A 27,798-nucleotide genomic window follows, 5' to 3' on the forward strand; every position below is an offset into this window, starting at 1 on the left:
AACCCCTATTTTTTTTTTTAAATAACAATTAACTTTAAAGTGTGTCTATTTCTTTAATCTGATTGAATGATTTCTCATAAATATATAAGACTGTTATAAAAATATGATCTGAAAAGTTCTTAATTCTTTTATAAACCGTCAAAATGTCTTTTCATGTCTTTTAATTATAATTAACGCTACAGTATGTTCTCTTAACATTTATGCTAGCACATTTTCTGTTAAAAAGTTTAAAAATGAATATGTTTTCAATAAGATACTATATGCAATTATTTCTAAAGATTTTAAATAATCCAGAAGTTGCAGCTCAAAATACCCTTCAGACCATGTATTATACCTTGTTGAGAATGTCAATTTTGTGTCAGAGAAAAAAAAACCCAATTGTGTACATGTGCCTTTAAGTGCAAATGAACTTTGATGTGACTTAGACAATTTGTGGGTGGGGTTGGTAGATTGTGACATCACACTTTACTGTTTCTCCAAATCACTTGTCTGAGGCACTGTTTTTAGTTTAGTTTTTATTTTTAAATGCACCCTAATAATACCATTTTTATATGAACTGCCCAACAAATATCTATAAGACAATACTAGCTTTAGCCAACTTTGCTGTGGAAATTGGACATTGATTTAAATGGCAATTTGTTCAAAATACTATTAAAATACCATTTACTTCTTGATATGCAGCTGAATCACAAATAGTTGGAATAGATGCATTATATATTTAGTTTGTTCGTTCATTTGGGAGGCATCCTGTTCAGTTCAGCTATGAAGGACTGTGTACAACTTTAAGTGGGTGGTTATTTGTCAACTGGGGTGTGACTTGCAACAATTGTGGGTGGGGTTGGTAAATTGTAATATCACACTTTACCATTTCTTTAAATCACTTGTCTGAGGGACTGCTTTTAGGTTTTATTTTTAAATACAACCTAATGATACAACTTTAAAGGCTAATGAACTGCCCAATGAGTATCTATAATGCTGTGTTCACACCAGACGCGGAACGTGCGAATATGCTATTCATGCGTAAATAGACATGTGAACATTTTGAGTTTACTTGCTTCATTCGCGCATCAAATTCACTTCAAAATAGACACAGATTCGTGTCATGGGCAGGCCTTCTGTCTGCCCGGTGACTCTAGCTTCAATGCTAAAAGGCTAACATGGATTTTATTGAAAGAATAGCTATGTTTATGTACTATATGAAGGCTTTGTGCACCCAGCTCTGTGAGTTCATCAACTCCTCCAAAAACTGTACTTGTATGATGGAGGCTTTCAGCGGTGCTTCCGACTGAGCTGAGCCTATTTTGAAAAACTGTTGTCCGGTTTCAGCAGGAGGACACCAACAACAGGTGCTAAGTCATAATCACACTCCTACAAGACAAAGCTCATGATTGGTTACAGTGGCGCAAATGTCCGCTGAAGTTCAGATTTTCCAACTTGACCGATACATACGTCGCGCAAAACGATCATGCTGCTTCATACGCGCAAATTGAGTCATTCGCGCCGCAGAATGTCTATTCGTGTCTTTGCATTGACTTAATATGTAAATCCCTCGCACCTGATGCTTAATTTGCATCTGGTGTGAACACAGCATGAGACAATACTAGCTTTAGCCAACTTTGCTGTGGAAATGGGACATTAATTTAAATTTTTACAAATTTACATTTTGTTCAAAATACTATTAAAATACCATTTACTTCTTGAGGTGCAGCTGAATCACAAATAGTTGGAATAGATTCATTATTTATTAAAGTGACTTGAAGCATTTGTGGGGGGAGTTGGTAGTAAGGTTGTCACGATACTGGAATTTGGTACGAATCAGTACTCAAATTTTAAGAATGTCCATTTCCTGTGAACATTTGAGCATTTGTGGGTGGGGTTGGTAGTAGGGTTGTCACAATACTGGAATTCGGTTCCAATCGGTACTGATATTTTAAGAACGTCCATTTGCAGTGAACATTTGAGCGCTGTTGAGCATGTTTTTAAATCCAAAATGTTGTAAGGTTACCGATGTTTATTAAGTGTAAACACTGATACAGGGACACTGGAACATTTCAAAGTCAAATCAATCAGCTGGTTTGTCTATAAGCTGACATATGAGCGATTCGCTGATGAATCATGGCTTTAAAACGTTCCACTGTCCCTGTATCTGGGGTAACACTCAGTAAACAGCAATAATTTTAGTGAACTGATGACCTTGGCGGTTAATCACAGCCATTTCTGTTAAGCGCTCAAATGTTAGCAGGAAATGGAAGTTTTTAAAATTTCAGTATCAGTTGGTACCGAATTCCAGTATTGTGGATAGTTTGTGACATCACACTTTATCATTTCTTCAAATCACTTGTCTGAGATACTGCTTTTTTGTTTGGGTTGAATTTTTTTTATTTAAATAAGGTGGTTGTGCACACACTGCCAACCAAAGTGCATGTATAAACAACATGTAAAAGTCAACTCTGCATAACAGGTGTCCTTTAACAGTTTTATTTGAAAGACAAAAGGTTTCTCCAATCATATAATTCCCTAACACACATTTACAAGCAATTAAAATGATTTCTAAAGGATCATGTGAGTCTAAAAAGATAATGGAGTAATAATGAAGCTGCGGCAAACAAGGCAGTAAATGTTCTTGTTTTTTTGTGCGTCTGTGTTGTAGTTCATCAAACCCACATTGATTGCTGTAATCCTCTGCAGGTTTCTATGTAATACGCAGTGTCATTTAATCACCAAAAACAATTGGACTGCGCTGGTATTAAAAATGTTGACAAATCAGAGTGCTGAAAGTTGAACAGATAGATGACCAGGCGGCATTCAGAGCTCAATAGCTTCACTTTCACACTGTCACACACACTAATTGTTGCAAGAATAGGCCGAAAGCATTTGCATATAGATGGCACTCTTTCATCTGAGGCGTAGTAGGAGGGCTCTTTAAGCCACCAGTGCAGGACATGAGGCTCTAATAACACCACAGCGGGCCTGAGACCTAGTCCCGCCGTGACAGATCCCTGTAGGAGCATCACATACTCTTTTGTTAAGTAGCGATTAGTGCATATTTTAGCTTGGAGAGAAGTAAAGGATGAAGATGGATTTTGTTTCTAACCTTTTTCTCACAATATAGTTGTCCATCTTTGTATAAATTGTCCACTGTTATGATTGCCCGTTTTCCTTCGTTCATTTTCTGTTTTCTGATTTGGAAGAGTTGTTTTCAACATTCTAGGATGACCTTTGAGTATTGTTCGTTGAGACCGTAAGCTGTACCTTTAAGTTGTCTGCCACGTTTTTGAACCAGTTCTTTGTGTTTGTAGTGTTAAAATTTTGCAATGATAGGACGCGGTCGATTGTTGTTTTGTTGCGAACGGATGTGGTGGACACGAAGTGATGGTTTGTACGGTTTTAGCTGGCAGTTTGAGTTGTTTTGTCATAAAATCCTTTATTAGTTTTTCGGGGTCGTCCGGAGTTTGATCCGGGATGCCTGTGAAGACTAGATTGTCTCTCATACTGCGTGCTTGTAAGTCCAAAATGTTTTCGTTCATCTATTTGTTTTCTGTGACAATGGAAGTGAGCTGAGTGGAAAGTGTGTGAACTGATTCCTTTAAGAAGATGTTTTCTTTAGTGAGAGTGTCTATCTGTTCTTGACTGAATTCTAAACTGTAACGAGTTCTTGGAATTCCTTGTGAATGACTTCTTTAAGTGCGATTCTTGTGTCGAGTCCGGAAAGTTTATTTTCGATTGAGCGTAATGTTTCGCTTACCTCGGTCCAACAAGATAGTGAAGGTGGTGCAAAATTTATATTTGATGGTGAATCGGAACGAGGTCTCTTAGAGTTTGGAGCGGGATTACCTTTTTTGTTGTGATCTGGTGTGTCCATGTTGCAGCAGTGTGTGTTGTAATGTGCGTCGATGTATTCTTCAAGTTGATCCAGGATAAAAAATTAAAATGTATAGTCCAGTTGCAATGATGTAGTCCAATTTTGGATGCGTGGAATCATGAAAAAGTGGGGAAAAAATCCCTTCTAACCTTTTTACTTACAAAAAGTTAGATTCTTCATTTACTTTAAGCATATTTGGACATGATACTTTACAAGATCCCTTTTTTTCTGTAAAAAAAACCCTAAATAAATACAGTTAAAGTCAAAACGTTTAGCTGTCCTGTGATTAGTATTATTTCTAATATTTCTCAAATTATGTTTAATAGAGCAAGGAATTATTCACAGTATTTCCTGTAATATTTTTTTCTATTATAAAAAAGTCTTATTAGTTTTATTTTGGCTAGAAAAAAAGTGTTTTTAATTTATTTTAAAAACCATTTTAGGGTTAATATTATTAGTCTACAGAATGAACCATCATTATACAATAACATGCCTAGTTAACTAAGCAACAACTAACTTGCCTAGTTAACATAATTATCCTAGTTAAGCCTTTAAATGGCATTTTAAGCAGAATACTAGTATCTTGAAAAATATCTCGTAAAATATTATGTACTGGCAAAGATAAAATGAATCAGTTATTAGATTTATAACAGTTGCATATGCAGAAAACAGGCTCTGAAATATGCGAATGCCAATTTTGACAAAAAAAAAGGGATTTATAAACAAAAACATGACAAGAAATTGTGCACACCTGCATATTAATTCTGCCCCATGTTCGATTCCGGGTCACGGCACCAATGCAAACCCACCAGTTCTGCACCACCTAATCCGGTCCAAAATAGGGCCCGTGGGCCAAAGTTGGCCCATGGTAACTTTTGATTTGGCTCGCCATCCCATCTGAAAAAAAAAATCGGTAGGTGGCTGGGGCGAAAGCCTTTGACAGAAATGGCTATTTTGAATTTAACATAACCTTTTGTTTCTCTGTTATATTGCTAAGCTACAAAAAGCCAACAGAAATTAAATTATTCAATTAAATACTGTAAGTGAATCAGACTTTTAAAATGTAAATACTGTCAGCAAACTACACAAGACCAAAGCTCAACCAGTGTATTCAGCATTGAACTTGTGTTATAAATGGGATTGCTTGTGTTTTACTGTAATAAGTTCATTAGAAAATTTTAAAAATGAGACTGAATTAGTCAATATGATTTAAAGCAACATTTTATTGTTAATTTTAATTATTACTGAATAAATTTGAAAAAATACCCATGGCTAATTTAATTTAATAAATACGGTTTGGTATATACAGTATATTCAGCCCACATCCCTCAATCAAGTTTGTATTTTGGCCCTTACTAGGAAAAAGTTTGGGCACCCCTGCTAAAGACCATCCCCTTTAGCATGTGTCGCTAGAGCACCTTTAGAGGTCACCTGCACAGCACTTCACTAGCTGGCCTCTGCTACATATACGCACATTTTAAAGACAAAGCAATTTTAGCAGCACCAATGGTGAACTGAAGGATTGACAGCAGATAAAATAAATATAATATATTTTAACCTAAATATTTACATAATAGTGTTATATTGTTGCTCATAGATCTTACTCATAAATATCTGATACAAACCACTTTAAATCATAATAATCAGTCATTGTTTTTTTTTGCCTACAATATAGAAATTATTTTTCAATTTATTGAAATTTATTATGGTATTTATTATGGTGTGTTTAAATTACATCAGATATAAGTTCTGTGACAAATTAAAATAATAAAAAAAACATTTAAATACAATCTTTGTAATGCATTTGTTCTTTCTGTTAAACAGCACTTGATACATACTTTTTAAATAATTTAAATTTCACAGGAAGGCAAAAGGTTTTGAATTCAACTGAAGTTTCAGTTTTATTGTGACCAGCACTGAAGAAAAAAAAAAGTTGAAGCCTGCTAGTTTTAATAAGAACATACCATTGGGACACTCAAAAGAGCACAAAGTTGAAGAAACACCCATACATCTAAGTACTATGGCATTACCAGCATAATCTGTCTCATAGACTGAGATCAGACGCCTGACTCATCTCTGATATAAAACACCCACTGTTCACACTCACTCACTCATTCATTCATTCCCGTGGAGACAGTCACATCCCGCTCTGCATTCATCCTGCTCAATAGGAGATTTCACATAGAAAACATATTCTATTACAGCAGAAGAAAGAATGTCCCATGCAATTTCATGTAACCTGAATGACTTTTAACCAAAGCCTCTGCTTTCTTAATATATAGTACACATGCACGCATTGTTTTGTTTATCTGTTTTTTTTTTGTTTAGTTTTTTTTAAATTTAATTTAATTTAATTTAATTTAATTTAATTTAATCAATTTTATTTTATTTTATTTTGTTGTCTTATATTGATGTGTTCTCATTGCCTCGTTTAGAAACAACTGAAACTGTAGTGTTTTATTGCTACTTTTAAACCTTAGTCTTTTGCAATTGCCAATATAACTTTTTTTTAAATGTTTTTATTTTGTTTAATTTATTTTTCTTAAAATGTTTTGTATTATTTTATTTTATTTTATTTTATTTTATTTTATTTAATTTAATTTAATTTAATTTTATTTTATTTTATTTTATTTTATTTTATTTTATTTTATTTTATTTTATTTTATTTTATTTTATTTTATTTTATTTTATTTTATTTTATTTTATTTTATTTTATTTTGGTGTGTCAACATCACCTCATTCCCTCTTCAAAAACATCTCAGACTGTAGTGTTTTATTGTTATTTTTAAACAGCCTTTTACAGTTATTCATTTAAATTTTTAAGCTCCAAATGTGCGTGTATGAAAGTTTATTGAATACCTGATTGAACGTATGAGGAAGCTGATGGCTGAACAGCGACTTGTTGTGTTTTTTCCCCAGAGTGCTTTGCCGCAGCTGTGTTTAAAATGAAGGGAAATCAAAGGAAACAAAGGCAAAGCTGAGCAACAGAGAGCTGTCTTCATTGCATTTTCAATAAACAATTCAATAACGTTTCATTAAACCCCTGAATGCACCAGAACAGCATGTTATTTGTTCAATTGAAGCTTACAAAGTAAAGCTGCCAAGATCGATGGAGAAGACTGACAGTATTAATGATAAACATAAATATCATTTCTTTAAAAAAAAAAGAAGAAAGACAATAAAGAAAGAAGGCAAGCTAATCAATAAGTGTATTCAGAGAAGTGGGCCACAAGCCATCCTATCAACATGTATTGATTTTCATGTGTGACTCCACCCACTGCTCTGCTTATTAAGTTTCAGATATGTTCTAATTGGGTTCTGTTCAAAAAAAGATTAAAACAAAAAAAAATACTTTATAATATGTTGTGTTAGAAACAAAACCCAAAATTTATATGTTGGAGATCTTTTAAATATAAAAATGTAATAAACAGAAAAAATCAAGTGAAACATAAAAATATAAAATGTAGTTTACATGTTCATTCATTCATTTTCTTTTTGGCCCTTTATTAATCCGGGGTCGCCACTGCGGGATGACCCACCAACTTATCCAGAACATGTTTCACGCAGCGGATGCCCTTCCAGCCGCAACCCATCTCTGGGAAACATCCATACACACTCACCCACACCCACACTGGACAATTTAGCTTACCCAATTAACCTGTACTGCATGTCTTTGGACTGTGGGGGAAACCGGAGCACCCGGAGGGAACCCACGCGAACACAGGGAGGACATGCAAACTCCACACAGAAGTGCCAACCGACCCAGCCGAGGCTTGAACCGGCGACCTTCTTTCTGTGAGGCCACAGCACTACCTACTGTGCCACTGCATCGCCAGTTGATATGTTATACTTTCTATTTCTATACTTTATTTATACAGTTGAAGTCAAAATTATTAGCCCCCCCTGAATTACTAGTCCTCCTGTTAACAGAGGGCAGATTTTTTTTAGCACATTTCTAAACATTAGTATATTATATTATATATATATTAGGAGTGTAATGAAATTTCTTGTTACAAGACATTAAATCATTACACGATTTCTCATTAAGGTGAATAGTTGTCTTGTGAGTTGTGATGTTAGAATGTCATTTACTGCATAAAACTCATTAAAACAAAAAATACCAAAATAGTTTTGCATTTTGTGTATTCTTTAAGTTGAATAAAATATGTATATTTTATATTTCATCATTGAATGTAAAATTTCTTAAAAATAGTGTAAAAAAATCTCATCTCGTTCTCATGAACCAATCTTGTGTCACTAAACATCTCGTTTCTCCCCTGATATATATATATATCAGGGTTGAAGTCAGAATTATTAGCCCCCTTTGAGTTTTTTTTCTTTCTTTTTTAAATATTTCCCAAATGATGTTTAACAGAGCAAGGGAATTTTCACATGTGTTAAATAGAAAGTATATATATATATATATATATATATATATATATATATATATATATATATATATATATATATATATATATATATATATATATATATATATATATATATATATATATGTATATATATATGTATATATGTATATATATATGTATATATGTATATATATATATATATATATGTATATATATATGTATGTGTGTGTGTGTGTGTGTGTGTGTGTGTGTGTGTGTGTGTGTGTGTGTGTGTGTGTAAAACCCACAGCAAGCTGAAATAGTGCAGTAGAAGTTGTTGACAGAGAAGCGTCAGTCAAACTCATCTGCTCTTTCACAGATGTAGGTTTGCAGCAGACATCAGCTGTCAAAGCGTAAAAAAGTCTGAAAAGGCAGAAAGTGTTCCCATGGCCCCAAAGGTGCGCATGCAGGACCCCAGCATATTCAGGAGCACAACAAATGCCAAAAAATCTGAACCCGGGCCTTTGGAAATTAAGGCAAGGCACTGCAGGCAAAAATGTTTTGTTTTTCTCGTTGTTTATTTCCCATTCTTTTGCATCTGTCAATCTTAAGATTTTAGGCATTTTATAAAGGGTTTTATTTTTCAGTCTAATTAAAAAAAAATCTACAACTAAAACATTGATTAATTATCTTACTAAAAAAAAAAAATCCATTGTCAAAAAACCTTAATCCTCCATTCTTAAAAAAAAAAACATTGTCACTTGAACCAGTTAAGTTGACTTAATTGTCATAATTACTGTATGCACATAATATAATTAATTAATCATTTTAAGGCAATTGGTTTACTCAAATTTTTGAGTGAAGTCAACTAATTGCTATTGCTATTAAAGCAATGCTTTTACTCATTTTTTTTTTAAAGTAAAGCAAACTAATCACTTTTTACAGTGTGTTCTGAGCCATAAACCTCCACTTTGGCAGCTTTACACCTTTTTTGAAGCTTTCACACAACTTCAAATTTGTAATAATATTTGTTTTGTGAAGGTTTTACAAAGGGATTAGTTCATAAATAATTTGCCTGAAAATCTAATCAATTAAAATATGGTCACACTTTTTTGATGGTCTGTTTGTTGAATTTAAGTTGCATTGTATCTACATGCCAACTAATTCTCATTAGATTATAAGTAGACTGTTCGGTTGGGGTTAGGGTTAGTGTAAGCTGACATGTACTTGCAAAGTTTCTTATAGTCAGTTAAATGTCTGTTGAAGGAGCAGTATCAACAGATATTAAGCAGACAGTCTACCAAAACTCAAATGGACCATCACAATAAAGTGTTATCAAAAATAAATAAATAAATAAATAAATAAATAAATAAATAAATAAATAAATAAATAAATAAATAAATAAATAAATAAATAAATAAATAAATAAATAAATAAATAAATAAATAGTCTGGCTGTGTGTAGTATTTTCTGAATTATGATAAAAAGAAATTCCCAAATCATTTGTCACTAAAAGTTACAATTTGTCAATAAAAGATTGAAATGTAAGATATGAAATGAAGCAAAAGAAAATATTTGCTAGAAATATATGCAAAATTTTGCCTCAATACTTCATTTGCTATATATATATATATATATATATATATATATATATATATATATATATATATATATATATATATATATATATATATATATATATATTTTTTTTTTTTTTTTTTTTTTTTTTCAATTCTCAACTTGATCAGTCAACTGGTGAAATATGTTGATATCTATATTTCTATTTCTATGTTCACCCTATTATCTTGCCTTAAAACGAAGCCCATAAAGCCTCTTTTGTCTCTGCATGAATTAGTGTATGCTTGAAGACTCTTTGTAAAAGCTCAAAAATGAGTATCCCACAAACTCCAGTCTTGTGGAGATCCGGCCGGAGCTGAAGGGCTCTTGTTTTTTGCTCCCGGATCAGAGGTCTCCAAGTCATTAATCACCGCCATCTTTTCAGCTGCCAGTCGGGACAAAAGGTGACCCTGGTTCACAATGGCTTCTGCCGTAAAGAGGCAGTTTAAGGGGGGGGGGGGGGGGGGGGGGGGGGGGGGGGGGGGGGTGGGGGGGGGGGGTGGGGGTAGATGTAGTTTACTGTGGATTATTTCAGCAGATCCGCACATTTATATTACAGTGCTTTTAAAGAGCTTATCTGCTGGACACACTGAGAGTGAGGCGGCCATATTGTCCCACTCGCAGTGTCGTTTATTTATTTATTTTTTAAGAGGATCTAGAATCAAATTCCATTATGATTAAGCCTCTTCTATTTTTGATCCAAGGGTTGACTTGTGATATTTTGTAGACTTACTTGTTATTTTATTTTACCGGCTTAGATGAAGAGTGAAACTGGGGTCAATCGAATCAAGTGATTTAAAAGATCATATTTAACTCAGAAGATTTTTTGCATAAATATAAATGTAATTTATGCATGAATATATTTATTTAAGTATTTGTGTGTGTGTGTGCGTGTGCATGTCCGTGTGTGTGTGATTATCTCTTGTAATTGTCATTACTGTAATGTGGAAAAAGTTTCATTTCAGTAATGAAAATGAAAATCATCTAATGTTTTTCTTAATTAAAAGGATATTGACAGTGTAATTAAGTTCAGATTCTAGCATCATTACCTTTAGGTGACCTTTAATAAGTAAGATTTTATTTATTTATTTTATATTTTTAATATACAGTTGAAGTCAGAATTATTAGCCCTCCTTGGATTTCTTTTTTCTTTTTTTAAATATTTCCCAAATGATGTTTAACAGAGCAAGGAAATTTTCACAGTATGTCTGATAATATTTTTTCTTCTGGAGAAAGTCTAATTTGTTTTATTTTGGCTATAATAAAAGCATTTTTGATTTTTTTTTTTTTAAAAGCCATATTAGGGTCAAAATTATTAGCCTCTTTAAGCATTTTTTTTCTCGATTGTCTACAGCAGTGGTTCTTAAACTTTTAAGCCAGCGACCCTCAATGTAAGACCGTCAAGAACTCGTGACCCCCCACTACCAAAGCATATACAAACAATATAAATAACTTATTTTAAGCTGTTCGCATTATTTTAACTATATTTAATATACATTACAAGCCTCGAAATTAACATTTTTGCTTGGTAACACTGGTGCTCCTTATTTAAAAAATGTAGGTGCACCAACCAAAATTTAGTCACACCAACCAATTTTGAACACTGTTACTACAAGTTTTATGAACAGATTTATTGCATTTGAAATCAACTAAACATACAAAAAATATATATGCATGCGTGAGGAAAATATGTCTCAGCGAAATGTCTCTGTCTTCACCACGTGATCAGTAATCAGATGTGCCATTATTTGTAGCTTTAGGTGGTTTTTAAAACTAAATCTGTCAGTGTTGTTTTCATTCTCTCATCTTCAGCGCGTTACATTTTCGTGGTTGTAGCTTAGCTCTTCCTGTCATTTGAATGCAGAAGGCGTTGACTGAGTGATTGACAGCTGATTTTAACCAATCCATTCACGTTCAGTTCTAGAGCAGTAGGCCAATAAGAAGAGCGCGAAGGCGGGCAAGCATTGCAGGCTTCGCTTTGTTTACTGCTGCAAGTTGACATGTCAACTCTTTAAAACGGTTTCTGAGCACTGCGTTTCAACTGCAAAGATGCATAATGCCTGAATGTGTCCTAAATACTTTATGAATTTAGTCAAAGTAGATGGTTCCGATGACTCAGGCAAACTGTCCAGTTTCCTCAACATTTTTAGATTTGCGAATTATAAATTTATCAATCTCTGTAGTTGCGGTTTTCACATCCATATGCATGCTGTATTGATAACTAGTTATGATGTTCCATTCACTTTTTTAAAATACTAACTTCAGTAATATCTTTTAAAAAACCTGAAAATATTAGCTTTCACTTTTAATACTGAAAAATATATATTATAATCACTGAAATTTACACAATTTTTAAATTACTCTCGCGACCCCTTGAATATATTGTGTGACCCCCGCAGGGGTCTTGACCCACAGTTTGAGAACCACTGGTCTACAGAACAAACCACTGTTATACAATAACTTGCCTAATTAACCTAACCTGCCTAGTTAACCTAATTAACCTAGTTAAGCCTTTAAATGTCACTTCAAGCTGTATAGAAATGTCTTGAAAAATATTTAGTAAGTTATTATTTACTGTAATTATTGCAAAAATAAAATAAGACAGTTATTAGAAATTAGTTATTAAAAGTATTATGTTTAGAAATGTGTTGAAAAAAATCTTCTCTCCGTTAAACAGAAAATGGGGAAAAATAAACAGGGGGACTAATAATTCTGACTTTAACTGTACGTTACTTGCATATATACAAACTGTAATGCTGTTGTACATATAGCACCAAACAAAGTTTATTTCTATATAAAATATAATCTCATAAGGTGTCAATAAATGCATCTGTTAAATGTTAAAATTTAGTTCCATTAAACAAAATGCCATGGTGGGAATACTTATATACATATATATTTTTATATAAGACCTTTTATTTTGTGTAAAGAAAAAGTGAAAAGTCCTTTACTGCTGTTTTGACTGTTACTTTAAGAACATGTTATACAACAAACAAGAAAACAATTAAATCAAGTAATAAATAAAAAAGTGAAGAAATATATGTATTGAAATATTTAGTTACTCCTTAAAAAGTAACTAGTTGCATTACGTAGTTACTTTTTATGGTAAGTAATGTGTTATATTATTTTTGAGTTACTTTTGCTCTGCTTTTTCTTACGAGGCTTGGATCTCTATGAGAACTTGCAGTTTATTTTTATTATTTATTTATTTTTTTTCAAATTTCTTGTTGTTGTTTACAGAGGATTTCAGCAATTAACAACACACTGTACAACCAACACCTTCATTTACCTTTAAAAAAACATAAAAACATTTTTTACAGATTATTGAAAGTTTAAAGCAATGTGTTTGCCACGTTTGTACTTGTTGTCTTTTTGGTTAAATATGTAAAACATGTTTTTTCCTTTTGTTCGATGCGTTTAAAATAATGAATACATAAATCCATTGCAGGAATGCAAGACTCTGGCATGCTGATGAATCTGTCATTGAATGAATCTCCAGCTTGATCTCACGAGGAAACGTAACTATTTCACATTTTGACAGTTTAGTGGCTAACTTGTACAAATTCAGTCATACAAAAATTTATGTTTTTAAAAAGGAGGCGTGGCACCCAACCCCACCCCTAAACCCAACCATCATTGGGGGATTAGAAAATTTTACTAAAATTGTACAAATGAGATCATACGAATTTAAGCGAATTATAAAATCATACTAAATCAAAAAGTTACAAATTGCTGTAAGATCGTGTTGGAATCTCTCACTGAGTGCGCCATTCGTTGTTACTACATTAATTTTAATTAATAAATTTATACTCATTAATATTAAATAAATAAATAAATAATTAATACTAATAGTCTAATTAATTAAGCTAAAAAGTATACAGCAATACATATATTTTTTTTAAAAGTAACTCAAATAATATTACAGTTTTTTAAATAATTACTTATTATTTAGATATAATATTATATAATATACATTCATTCATTTATTCATTTTCTTTTGGCTTAGTCGCCTTATTCATCAGGGGTCACCACAGCAGAATGAACCACCAACTTATCCGGCATATGTTTTACACAGCAGATAACCCAGTACTGGGAAAGATACACACTCATTCACACACATACACTACGGCCAATTTAGTTTATTCAATTCACCTATACCCAATGTCTTTGGACTGTGGGAAAAAGTGGAGCAGCCAGAGGAAAGCCATGCAAACCCGGGGGGAACATGCAAACTCCACACAGAAATGCCAACTGATCCAGCCGGCAATCGAACCAGCGACCTTCTTGTTGTGAGGCGGCAGTGCTAACCACTGCACCACCATGTCACCCATAATATTATATATTATTGTAATATTAAGTAATATTATTATGTAATTATTATGTAACATGTTTCTTGTAATCACCAACACTAAAATTATATGTTTGTTTAGGCTATATTCAATCAAAATCTGACCATTTGCGACAGCGATTGGAGAGGCAGTCCTTATTTGTTGATGTCAGCTTTAGACACAATATTCTTCACCACACCCTTCTTACTGTTAGTTTGCTATGAGTAAATGATGCACAAAAAGAAAGCTCCGCTCCCTACTCAATATTCCATTTCAGTTGTAAGTACATCAACATACTAAAACAAGAATTTCAGCAACTTCCAGTTCATGCAGACTTGAAGATAAATTTGTATTAGATTCTTAGTGTCATGTGTTCTGTTTTTAGTAGCTCTGTCAGCAGATGCAGTGGATGAATGAAGTGCTGTGGTCTGAAATGTCTGGAAGGCACACAGCCTGTGGTTTAATCCATTACTGATAGTAAAGCTTGTTCTGTCAGAAACACTTGATGTGGATAAGAGCTGAAGTCCAGCAAATGAAATGACCGACGCTGGAAAAAAGAATGAAAAAAAAAAAAAAAAAACTCACAGTCCTCATTGAGTCCATCTCTGATCAGCTCCCCAGTCTTCTCACAGACCGTCTGCTTTTGTGATTTATTTCTCCGCACACCACCATTTTGTTTTACACTACACTACAAAGTGTGATGTAGTTACAGAGATGTGTGTGTATGTGTTATTGTTTTATGGGAAGCTCTAGTGCTGCTGTTAGCTTTGTAATGAGGATTTGGCATGAGGTTTAAATATTAAAATGAATATTTCAATTACTGTAGATTGATTGATAGATTGGTTGTTTGGTTGGTTGGTTAATTGATTGGTGGATCGATTGGTTGGTGAATTGGTAGTTTGGTTGTTTGATAGATTGATTGGTGATTGATATATTGATTGATGTATTCATTGGTTGATTGATTGATGGATTGATTGGTTGGTTGGCTGATTGGTAAATTGATTGATGGATTGATTGGTTGGTTGGTTGATTGATGGATTCATTGGCTGATTGTTTGGTTGACTGATTGGTTGATTGATTGATTGGTGGATTGTTGGTTATAAATGAATGGAGTACAGTTTATAAGAAAATATATCATGTTTAATATAATAAATCATGTTTCAACCTTTTTACTTCAAAAAGTGTGTTATTTTCTTAGTATTTATCTTTGTGTTATATAGTATAATGTTCAAATTAAAACTTTTGATTTTATCTGTAAAAGCAGTCTGTCTGTTTTTGTGATTTATTTCTCCGCACGCCACCATTTTGTTTTACACTATTCAACAAAGTGTGATGTAGTTACAGAGGTGTGTGTGTGTATGTGTTATTGTGTTATAGGAAGCTCTAGTGCTGCTGTTTGCTTTGCAATGAGGATTTGAGATGAGGATTGAGTATTTAAATTACCGTGGATTGATTGATGGATTGGTTGGTTGGTTGATTGGTTATTTGATTAGTGGATTGATTGGTTGGTTGATTGATAGATTGATTGGTTGGTTGATTGGTGGATTGGTAGGTTAGTTGTTTGGTTGGTTGAATGATGGATTGTTTGGTTGGTTGATTATTTGATTGGCTGATAGATTGATTGGTGATTGATAAATATTGATTATTGTATTAATTGGTGGATTGAATGACAGAATGATTGGTTGGTTGGCTGATTAGCAAATTGTAATTATTAAAAATTAAAATTAGTAAAACTTTAGGTTTTATCTGTAAAAGCAGTCTGACTGTTTTTGTTATTTATTTGTCCGCACACCACCATTTGGTTTTACACTATTCTACAAAGTGTGATGAAGTTACAGAGGTGTGTGTGCATGTGTGTGTGTGTGTGTGTGTGTGTGTGTGTGTTTGTGTGTGTGTGTGTGTGTGTGTGTGTGTGTGTGTGTGTGTGTGTGTATGTGTTAAGCTCTAGTGCTGCTGTTTGCTTTGTAATGAGGATTTGTGATGACGGTCGAATATTAATAAGGCAGACGGTGATGTCCATTCATTTTCCTTTGCGCGTTCAATAATTTGTCCTTGCATGTTGAATAAAGTGTAAAAAACAAATATTGCTTTAATTACCTTCATGTCATTTCCATATGGATTTATTTTGTTCAGTAGAATGGAAAAAGAGATGTTTTACTGAATTTCCATATTGCAGTGTTTATCTTTTCTGCAATATGGAGAAAGAAATGATTGAAAATAAACAATAAAAAACAATCAGGAAATTTCAGCAGATAACTTGAAAAGCTTAATTCGGAAATAATAAGCATTTTGTTTGTTTGTGTGATCAACATATAATGAAGAAAAAATTGATTTACTAAATTACTAAATATATATTTTTTAACATTTAATAACATTTACGATTTTATTTATAGTTGGAATTATTTATAATTTAAATATTGTTAGTATTATTATTACTTATAATTTTGTGAAATGAGCCATGCTTCTGTGCGATTTACCTTACAATACAACCAATGGAACTGTTAAAATGAAATAAAATAAAATTGTAAAATGAATATAAATAACTAGTGGTCAACTAGTCGTTAAAATGTTTGCTTACTTTTTATATACAAATTAGACAAACAAACAGTGGGTCTCGTCTATCAAATATGGTCTTTATTTTATATTTTATATTAGATTTAAGTCAGGTGATTAGCTGGCCCATTCTACAGCTTGATTTCCTTTCTCTGAAAGCATTTATGAGTTTCCTAGGCTGTGTCTTGGATCATTGTCTTGCTGAAATGTCAACCCTGGTTTCATTTTCATCATCCTGGTAATGTAGTTTGACTGAAGCAGCTAATATTAATTTACAATAAGGAAGGGCAGAGGGTTGCTGAATAACTACTGAGAGATTTCAGCTGCTGTCTGGGCTTTCACTGCTTTTATACACCTCCCTTTCTTCATGTGTTCAATACTTTTTTTCTCTGCATCATTTAATTTTATTACACATAACTTAAGTTGTAAACTAATTAGATTTGTTTTCTTTGCATGTATGGATTCCTTTGGATGTTACCAACATCTGGTGAAAATTTCAAGTCAACGGCACCTTTAGAAATATGTTTTCTGAGAAAAATTGTGAGGTATTCAATACTTTTTTTCCCCACTGTATACAGTTAAAGTCAAAATTATTAGCCCTCTTGTGATCCTATACTGGAGAAAGTCTTTTTTTGTTTTATTTTAGCTAGAATAAAAGCAGTTTTTATTTGTTTTAGTTTTTTAAACCATTTTAAAGTCAATATTATTAGCCCCTTAAGCAATTTGTATTGTCTACAGAGCAAACTATCATTACCATCATTACCAACTTGCCTAATTTAGCAAATTAACCGGGCCTTTAAACTGCACTTTACACTGAATACTAGAAAAATATTATATACTGTTATCATGCCAAAGATAAAATAAATCAGTTGTTAGAAATCAGTTTAATAAAAATATTTTGTTTAAAGATGTGTTGAATTATCTGTTAAACAGATAATTAGGGAAAATATACAGGGGGCTAATAATACAGGAGGGCTAATAATTCTGAGGGCTAATAATAATACTATATTCTGACTACAACTATATTTGTTCTAATAATAAACCTACTGCAATTTTAGAGACCACTGATATTTATTTATTATTTATTATAAAGAAAGGGAGTCATATAGATTTGTAGGCACATGGGGGTGAATAAATGATGGCTGTTTTTAGGTATTTGTGAGTCTCTGCAGGAGTATTGAGACTGTGTAAAGCGCAGAGCAAACAGAAGGAACCTGCCACTAAAAATCTGCTGGCGGATCAGCGGTAAAAACACAGGGAGGAGATTCAAGTCATAAACTTTACAGCCTCAAGATTTGTTGTGCTAAATTTGATCAAAATGAATACTGCTTTCTTTTTTTCCTCAAGATGCTGCAGTGCTGCATGATATCACCCAATCAGGAGAAATGGTTTAAAGGAGTTCACATATCTGGCTTATTTTTTACTGTAGATTTTTATGGTCTCACACACACAAACACACAAAGAAAAAGTTATTAAAAAAAAAAAAAAAAAAAAACTCTTTTGTTTAACAGGATTTTTTTCAACTCATGTGTTACTATTTTGAACTTTTTTGTATTATTTATAGTATAATTTTATTAGGTATTTTGGAAATATTTTATTTACATATTATTATATTACAAATATAATATTAATATTAATATTAATATTAATAATAAACATTGGCTTAATGGATTGATTGGTTGGTTAATTAATTGTCTTGGTTGGTTGGTTGGTTGGTTGGTTGTTTGGTTGGTTGGTTGTTTGGTTGGATGATTGATTAGTGGATTGATTGGTTGCTTGATTGATTGGTAATTGGATGGATTGTTTGATTGATTGATAATTGATTGGTTAGTTGTTTGATTGGTGAATTGGTTGGTTGGTTGGTTGATTGATTGATTGATTGATATTTTGATTGATGTATTAATTGGTGATTGATTGATTGAGTGGTGAATTCATTGATGATTGGTTGATTGATTGATGGATTCATTGGCTGATTAGTTGGTCGGTTGGTTGATTGATTAGTGTATTGATTGGTTGGTTTATTGATGGATTGGTTGAAAGATTGATTGATTGGTTGGTTGATTGGTGGGTTGGTTGGTTGATGGATTGTTTGGTTTGTTGGTTAATTAGTTGGTTGGTTTGTTGGTTGATTGATTGGTGATTGATATATTGTTTGATATATTAACTGGTGGATTGATTGACGGGTTGGTTGGTTGGTTGAGTGGTAAATTTATTGATATTTTGGTTGGTTGATTGATGGATTCATTGGTTGACGGATTGATTGATTGGTAGATTGATTCATTGGTTCAATTGTTTAGTTTGTTGGTTATAAATTAATATTTTTTAAATTAGTGGGGTTTTTTTGCATTCCCTTCTGAAAAAAAAACAGCCTAAACCAGCATAGGCTGGTTGTCTAGTTGTAGCTGGTTGACCAGCCTGGTTTTAGAGGAGTTTTGGCCATTTCCAGGCTGGTTTCCAGCCATTTCCAGCCTGGTCTTAGCTGGTCAGGCTGGAAAATGACCAGCTAAAACCAGCTTGACCAGCCTTGCCAGGCTGGGAGCCCAGCCAAAACCAGCTATGTCCAGCTTAAACCAGACTGGTCAAGTTGGTTTTAGCTGGATTTAGCTGGTCATTTTCCAGCCTGACCAGCTAAGACCAGGCTGGAAATGGCTAGAAACCAGCCTGGAAATGGCCAAAACCCCTCTAAAACCAGGCTGGTCAACCAGCTATAACCAGCCAACCAGCCTAGGCTGGTTTAAGCTGGATTTTTCAGCAGGGTTTTTCAGTGTGTTACATAGTATATGTATAATAATCTGTAAAAGCAGATGTCAACCACAGTGTGTTCCCATACCTCTGTGTCTCCTGCAGAATCTGATCTTTTTTTACATGCATACTCAAACAAAAACATTTTTAAACAAATTTTTAAAGAACTTTTTTACTTATTAGTACACTGAAACATTTCACAGGACTTACTTCTAAAGTCAAACAATTTTGAATTTAATGTTTAAACGTTTACTTTATTAATAATAATTGGTTGGTTGGTTATACATTAATGAAGTACAATTTAAGATATACAATCACATTTCAGCCTTTTTACTTTTAAAAACACTTAAAAACTGGTGTTTATCTGTGTTATATAGTATAACGTTCAAATTGAAACTTTAGGTTTTAATCTTTAAAAAAAGCAGTTGATCTCAGTTTTTCTCATATCTCTGTGTCTCTTGCAGAATCTGACGGTCTGAAGCAGCTTTTTTCCCTCTTTCATGCTGAGACTCCAGACGTGTCCGTGATGGAAGTGAAGGAACGCAGACCCTACCGCTCTCTGACCTCCAGACGGGACACGGAGCGCCGCTACACCAGCTCATCCGCCGACAGCGAGGACAGCAAGATCAACCCTAAATCCTACAGCTCCAGCGAGACCCTGAAAGCCTTCGACCAGGACTCCAGACTGGCTTACGGCAGCCGCGTCAAAGACCTGGTGCATCATGAGGCCGATGAGTTCAGCAGACAAGGTGAGCTAGAAACACCCCCGACCGATTTCTGGCGCTTTCCAGCTCCAAATGCAACAAGATGGCAGGAATTAGTCTGGGTATTTTCAGATTGGGCTCAAATTGATGCACGGACTCCAATATGGTCTGCATTTACCGTGAAAGCAGTCTGGGCTAATTTGCAGAAGAGAAGCGTTATTGATGACATTATAATTTGCCTATTAAAGCATAATGTGTTTCTGATTGCTCTATGTCTCTGCTGAATTTACCTTCACCATCACCATCAGACCTGAATTTTTCATATCTGAATGGCAGACAAACAGAACAATGGGGGAACAGTTCAGAATTGAAAACTGTTATTTTGTTTTATATTTTTATAAAAAAAAGTATTTTTTACTTTTTATTATTATTAAGTAATATTTCTTTATTGACTTTGTTTTCTTTTAAACAATAATAAAATATTTAATATTAAGTTATACTTGTCGTAGTAGTAGTAGTAGTAGTAGTAATAATAATAATAATCAGAAAGAGCTTTATTGCTAGGTATGTTCACACATACTAGGAATTTGTTTAATAATAATAATAATAATAATAATAATAATAAAAGGTAATCAATAATTACTCAATTCTTGTCATATTTTCAAGTATAATAGTAATTTATTTACTAACAGTGTATACTTACTAAAAATTTATGTGTTTATTTATATTTTGACTATGTATTATAAATCTTTATTGATCATAAATATCTAGGGTACGTTTTATCTCCCCAGTTTAAAAAATAAAGGGATTACTTTTCATTTTAGGTAATTTAATAAAAGGTAAATTACTTTACTTACAGTTACTTATAATGTACTTGCCCTAAATACTGTACGAACATTCAACAGTTCTATAGACCTTTTTTCTCAGTTGCTGCATGGAGGGCGCCATAGTGACCAGTGTCTTCTGGGAGGATGCTTAGAACTTCCATTTACAACCTTTACAAATGATAAATTTTGATCCAAAATGGTTTTTAATATTGTTTTTAGTTACATAGAGAGTATTTTTTTTGATCAACAACTTTGATTTTGAAAGTTGTGTGTTAAGTAAGGGATAATCAACGGCTTGCCGTGCGTTAAAGAATTTTAATGCACGATGTGTGGTGGAGGCGAAGGACCACATGACGCGCAGCGGAGCGTGTTGTTTATACATGCTAATATTAAGATGCGATTTCATCAATCCAATCACAGGTGGACAAATAAGACATTCCCAGTCACACCTGGAGTGTGTTTCCAGTCACATTTCCAGTCACAGATGTTTCTTTTGTCTACTTTCTACCACTTCTCTGATGAGGGAAGATCTTTATGTATATTGGCTTTCTCTTAACATTACCTTTAATTATGCAAGAGCTGGGCTACCTACAGCAGAATTTCCGTGATTTACATTTTATAATCAACATACAAATTTTATTAAAGTACCATATCAATTAAATACACTTTAGGAATATGTTACGCATTGGCTAATGAAATTAAAGATAATTTATTTCCTATCAACCTTCACACTTTAGTTTTAACATGCTGTTTTTATAAATTATATATTTAAATATGCTGTCTTTAACAAATATTTTTGAACATCTAATGTTAATAAATCGTGTTGTTATGCCTTTTTCGAATCAAAGTATTAAGCTAGGCAAACTTATGTAATTGATTTAACAAAAAGTCTGTGATCAATGCTTTAAGAAGAATAACGTTACGATTATTAAAACACATTAATCTATACAGGTCTATACACAGGAAATAAAACATTCACAAAGCTGTCTCTTATGAAACAGAAGTTACATGAGATGCATTAAAGAGAAAGTAGTTAAAGGCCGGTATAGAAATCTTTGCTGTAAAATAAGCCTATTTAAGGAAATTTAGCAAAAGGAAAAAAAAAACATACCGAGACAGGTAGAAGAACATTCTGCTTTATTTTTCTTCTTTAAAACAAAACCAATCAGCCAAACACGCAGGATCAGTGTAATATTGCATTACTCAAAAATTAAATATAAAAACTTATCTCTGCAATCTGCTAAAAAAATACACCTGAGAACATATAATAAGTTCAAAAGTCCAAAGACTGACTGTTGGATACACAAAAGATAAATTATATTTTATGTATTAAGAACAGAGATGCACAATATTAGATCAAGCGGCAGGTGCTAAGATGGTCTGGCCGATATAAAGCTTTGCTCTGTTATGGAGCCGTTCGCGGAGCTGCTGCTGACCGCTTGGAGCTTCCAACATTATTGAACATGTGCTATCCTTATACATAAACTGCCGATTTGACTTTAAAAAAGCTATATTCTCGCTTGAAAAACTCTTAAAACTTGATTTTGTGACATAATTTATGAGTATTTTCCTAATTTTGCAGATTGGTTTTCTGTGCAGCACGTGCGAGGTGTTATGGTAATTATAAACGTTTGGGAGAATTTATTTCGAACTGTGATCAAAACTGACTGGAACTACCTGTGTGTTTCACTGTAAATAATGCACACCCTCCAGCCAATCAGAATCAAGAATTTCAACAGACCATGGAGTAAAGCCTTTATATTAAACTTAACAGGTATGTAATGTTAAGCCATGCAATTTTCTAAAAAATAAAAGTATACTGATACTCTGCTGGCTGATTACCATGTTGATTCTAATCGGGAGCCGTTTATGGTTCATTAATTATTTTGTATTGTATAGCATTTACGACGGTATGTGTTTTTCTGTCATTTCAAAATGCCAGTTTACATTTCATATAGAGTATATTACAATAATTATATGTATTTTATAAAAAAAAACATTAAATATAAATAAAATTTTTGGTTTGTATTTTGTTTATTCAGATTTTATAGTTTTTCAACAAAATATGTTTTTATTTGTCTGACAACTGCACATGCCTAAAAACTATAACATTTATGTAATTTTAGAACTTAGAAATTTGTCTTAGCATTTTGTATGTATGAAATATGGTGTTATTAATTTGAAATGTTTTGTGTTTTGATACATACAGTGCAAATATGAGGACACCCCTTACAAATCTCTCATTTAAATGAATATTTTCTATAGAAAGCTTTACAATAATATATGTGTGCATATACATTAGATCAGTCAGTACTGAAGCCAAATCTGGAGCTAATCTAACAAAATAACACCCACATTTATATGTTAGGGAAAAATATTAAACAAGAATTAAAAAAAGAGCAAAATTCAAGAAAAACAAAAAAAATTACAAACTTTTGTTGAATTTTGTTTTCCAATATTTTGCATGAATTGCATGCAAAATAATGTATTATCTTTCTATTTCTAAAGATGTTTGTGACTAATTGTAACTGTACCATTTTAATAAATTAAGACCTATAAGTACTTTTACATTGTTTGATTTATCAATGGTTTGTCATTTACTTTAGCTGTGTTTCCATCCACCTATTTTTATGCACAGTTTGGATATGCCCATAAATCAGTTGATGGAAACGCCAAGATGCGCATACAAAACATGCTCATAACTGAGTGTGATAAACTTTTATTTGATTAGAAAAGATGCACATAAACTATGATGGAAACACTTTTACAGAACAAATTCCCATGTGTGCATTAAAAAGGTCATGTGATTTTGTTATAAGAGATCATGTGATGATCAAAATGTGTGTGAATGGACAAACCTGCATGCTGAGCACACTAAAACATATAAATGTTCCACAGTCAAAAGCATCTGTGCCACCGCACGTTCAATGCACGTTATTAAATAAAGAAAAGATTCACGCAGCTTTTCTTATTGCAGCAAATTCCATTTTACTGTTGATATTTGGCACAAGATAATCAGGAAGTGACAGTTTTGTTCGCTTAGACTCGTTGGATGGAAACTTGCTTTATTCGAATATTCGGAATGTCTGCAGCAATATGGTGATGCCTAAAACAAATCTCCTGTCAAGCACAATAAAGTTTTACTATTTTAAATATATCCATTTAATAAATCTGTTTTGTTCAAATGCACCAAAATATATGACCTATATTTATGATAATTTTATACAGATATTAATTTGTTAAATGGGGTGTACTCAATTATGCTGAGCACTGTATATTGTTTAAAATTTCTAGCTAAAATGTCCTGATTAAATAAAATGTACATAATTAAGAGTTTAATTTATATTGTCTACACTTTGAGATTTATGTGGATTAAATATTTAGTCAAGTAATTAATTTACTTCTTGAGTAACTAAGTTTCTTTTTCTAAGCTTTTCTAAGTTACTTTTTTTAAGTAGCTTACCCAACACTGCCTGTATACTTTGTTCCAAAATTAAATGCAAATCCAAATTTTAAAACAAATATGTCCCCTTAAGGGACTTAAAACCTTTTTGCAACCTCTCAATTAGTTCAACTACTTTGAAGTTGCAGCAACTACTTTAGGTTGTCCAGTTTTCAGAGTTGAAGTTCAGTTTAGTAAAATTTTCACTGCTGAAAGTCCAAACACTAAAGAGCAAATCCATCGATGCACAGCTCCACAAGTCCCAAACCTAGTAAGCCAGTGGCGACAGTGGCGAGGAACAAACTACACCAATTGACAAAAGTGAAGGAAAGAAAACCTCAAGATAAACCAGGCTCATTTGGGAACTTCTTCTTGTTCAGAATTATACCAATCAATCTGTAAATATAAATTATTTCCAAATACATAAAGTCAAGTCATCTGGTAAAAATATTCATATCGCTATATAAAGCAGAACAAAATATCTTATTCTTAGATTTTTCCAATATTGTGCAACCCTTTATTATTATTTTTTTGTAGCATTTGTGGTTGTAAGACTTTGCTTATTCTTGGACATGAGCGCTGTAGTTGTATGGTGGTAATATTTGTGTGCTTTACTTTTTACCACTAACTTCTTGAGCAACTAAATTTCTTTTTCTAAGCTTTTCTAAGTTACTTTTTTCAAGTAACTTACTCAACACTGCCTGTATATTTTTTTTCCAAAATTAAATGCAAATCCAAATTTTAAAACAAATATGTCCTCTTAAGGGGCTTAAAACCTTTTTGCAACCTCTCGATTAGTTCAAAGTAAAAAGTGAATAGAAATGAGCACAAGTGAAGACAACAACACCCTTTCATTAGCATATAATATTTGTTTTGAAAAATGGAACTTAAATTTAGGTCCTAAGTGCTTGTTTGATCACTATTAAGGGGGGGAAAGAAACATTTTAGAACATGATGATTCCTTTAAATGACCGCTATTAAAACTTTTGATGCTAAGAATGCAATTAAATCATAATAATCCCTGATACATGACCTCTCTGCTTATTATTTGCTTTTGAAGTGTTGAAAGCTGTGCCCTTCATCATTTTACTCTCTCACTTCATATTAAAGCACATATCCATTACACATACTTGTTAACATGAGCCAAACCATCACCATTGGGGGTGGGGGGATCATCTCACTGACTGGAGATCTGCAGCACATCTTTCAGATACGCCTCACAGAGTGATTGCATTCCAGCAATTAACAGAGACTGCGGTGATGATTTGATCTGTCGCTAATATATTCCAGCCGCTTTGCAAAAGCAGTATCTAAAAGCGAAGAGATAAAAGGAAAGCTCAATGCGATGTTGTAGCTCTGCCATTAGCGTGCTGGGACTTTAATGAGAGGGGGGGTGCCGTGAATGCTGATTCGCTCATGTCTTTTATGACCTTCTAATGTGTCCAGTTGATGGTGACCTGAAAAAATATCCACTTCCCCTCCATGAATACTAAATGCGTTGTTGCTCTCAGGCTCGCTAACTGTTATTGCGCTCGCTGTCGGGCATAAATCTACAGTTTGCAGTTAGCTCCATCTAAACGGCTTCCTCTTTCTTGTACCTTTGGCCTTAGCCAGACATGAGCACGCACTGAATGTGGTGTTGAGTGCACTCAAGTGGGTTTGAGCATTACGTTTTGAATATAAACTTCTCGTTAGGCTTTCCTGGGTTGATTAAATATCAGCTGGTTTCATTTATCGCATATTCTCTGGCAATTTAGCGTCATATGAGATGACATGCTCTGTCAAAGATGTTCTGCTGTAACAAGTGGTTTTAAAATCGAATGTGCTAATGTAACTCTTTTGGCTGTATTTTCCCTGCTGCATGTTGATAGTTTGTCTCTTGAAGCCAGAAGAGTTAAGTTTACTCACACTGTTCTTATGGCTTGTTTACAATGAGTAGTATGGTTCAATACAGTATAGTATAGTATTTATTTCCGTTTCCACTGTCTGAAGTACCAAAATAGATAACTGTACCAAACTACTTTTTAGGACCCTTTCCTAAGGATTCCTAGCACAATACTATTGCCTCATTTCCAATGAGCTGTACGGTTCAGTTCAATAAAGTATGGTACAGTTCAGTACATGTCATGTTTATGAAGCTTTTGTCTCCAATATAAAAAAAGTATCTTTTTGGTAGGCGTGGTGTATGACAGAAAGCTGTGCTTTATGTCATTATTGCTCGAAAAAAAGTTTAAGTTGTACAGGTTGTTCACATATCACATGAGAAGCACTTCTCACAAAACAGATGCTTTATATAGACCATTTCAATGTGATCATGTCATTGGCCCATGAACATTTCCTGCTTGTTATCAAACTATTCCATAATTGTAACAAGAGGCAATTCAATCATAACTTAATGTTAAAGCAGCTATCATAACATTATTCATCAATTTGTGGCTCTATTTGGATTCTCGGAAGCTATAGAAATTAAAAATGTAAAACAGGAATTACGTTGGGACCGTTGTTTTTGTTGTGACGATATACAGGCATATTGCACTGCTACAAGTGTGATATTGTGTTCATACAACAGTTCTACGGCATAATCATGTGTATAAAAAAGAAAATCAAATACGAGAGTCTAAATTTTTTTTTGTATGAGGAACTACTTTCCTCCACCATTCATTCACATGTGTAGCTGATGTCAGAACAGCAAAAACCGTAGCTACTTCACCAACATCACTTTAGAGCTAGGATTTGAATGATTCAAAACAGGTGATTTTGCTGACCTTTTAAGATTATAAGGCTGAATGTCATGAAATGCCATCAGTCTACAGACATTTCCCAGTATTTCTCTGTTGCAATCAGGATATCACAATAATAACCCCAAAAAAGCCAGAGCAAAGCGAACACTACGTTTATGAAACTGTTGTGTTTGGGATAAGGAAAAATGCTAAACACATGCGGGCATTTCTTTCTTTCTTTCTTTCTTTCTTTCTTTCTTTTTACTAAACTAGTCTGCAGTAATGAAAACATGAGACTCATTAGAAACATACAGATGGCCAACCAAAACTCAGGGTTATACAAAAAGTGGCTAATTAAAAATACATACATTCCAGATTTGCGAGTATTATAACACACTACTATAATATTGTATAAATACAGCACTACAACATACAAAAGAGAGAGATGGACTTAGAATGTCACTTAGTTGTTCCAAATTTTATCAGCTGTAGTTAAAAATTGCGCTTTGTTTTTCTCCTCTAAGGGCTTGATTTGCTGTTTTTGTCGCCATCTTGTGGATGGACAAAGGCAACTGTTTTTGCTCTGCTCAATGACAGGCTAATTGCCTGTCATTAAAAATCTTCTTTTTGTTAAACAGAAATTGGGGGAAAAAT

At 33.1% G+C, this 27,798-nt stretch overlaps 1 protein-coding gene across 8 annotated transcripts in view; it reads left to right on the top strand.

Moving 5' to 3' along the window:
* tenm4 (teneurin transmembrane protein 4) overlaps positions 1-27,798 on the top strand; it is a 493,967-nt gene that overhangs the window by 126,471 nt on the left and 339,698 nt on the right. For all 8 annotated transcript variants that reach the window (XM_056474308.1, XM_056474302.1, XM_056474300.1 and 5 more), the window contains exon 2: positions 19,916-20,200. In XM_056474308.1, coding sequence (XP_056330283.1) covers positions 19,978-20,200 — 223 coding nt within the window. In that variant the 5' untranslated portion in view covers positions 19,916-19,977. The remainder of the gene's footprint in view (positions 1-19,915; positions 20,201-27,798) is intronic.

The sequence above is a fragment of the Danio aesculapii genome, chromosome 15 (assembly GCF_903798145.1).
Source record: "Danio aesculapii chromosome 15, fDanAes4.1, whole genome shotgun sequence".
Classification (NCBI taxonomy): Eukaryota; Metazoa; Chordata; class Actinopteri; order Cypriniformes; family Danionidae; genus Danio; species Danio aesculapii.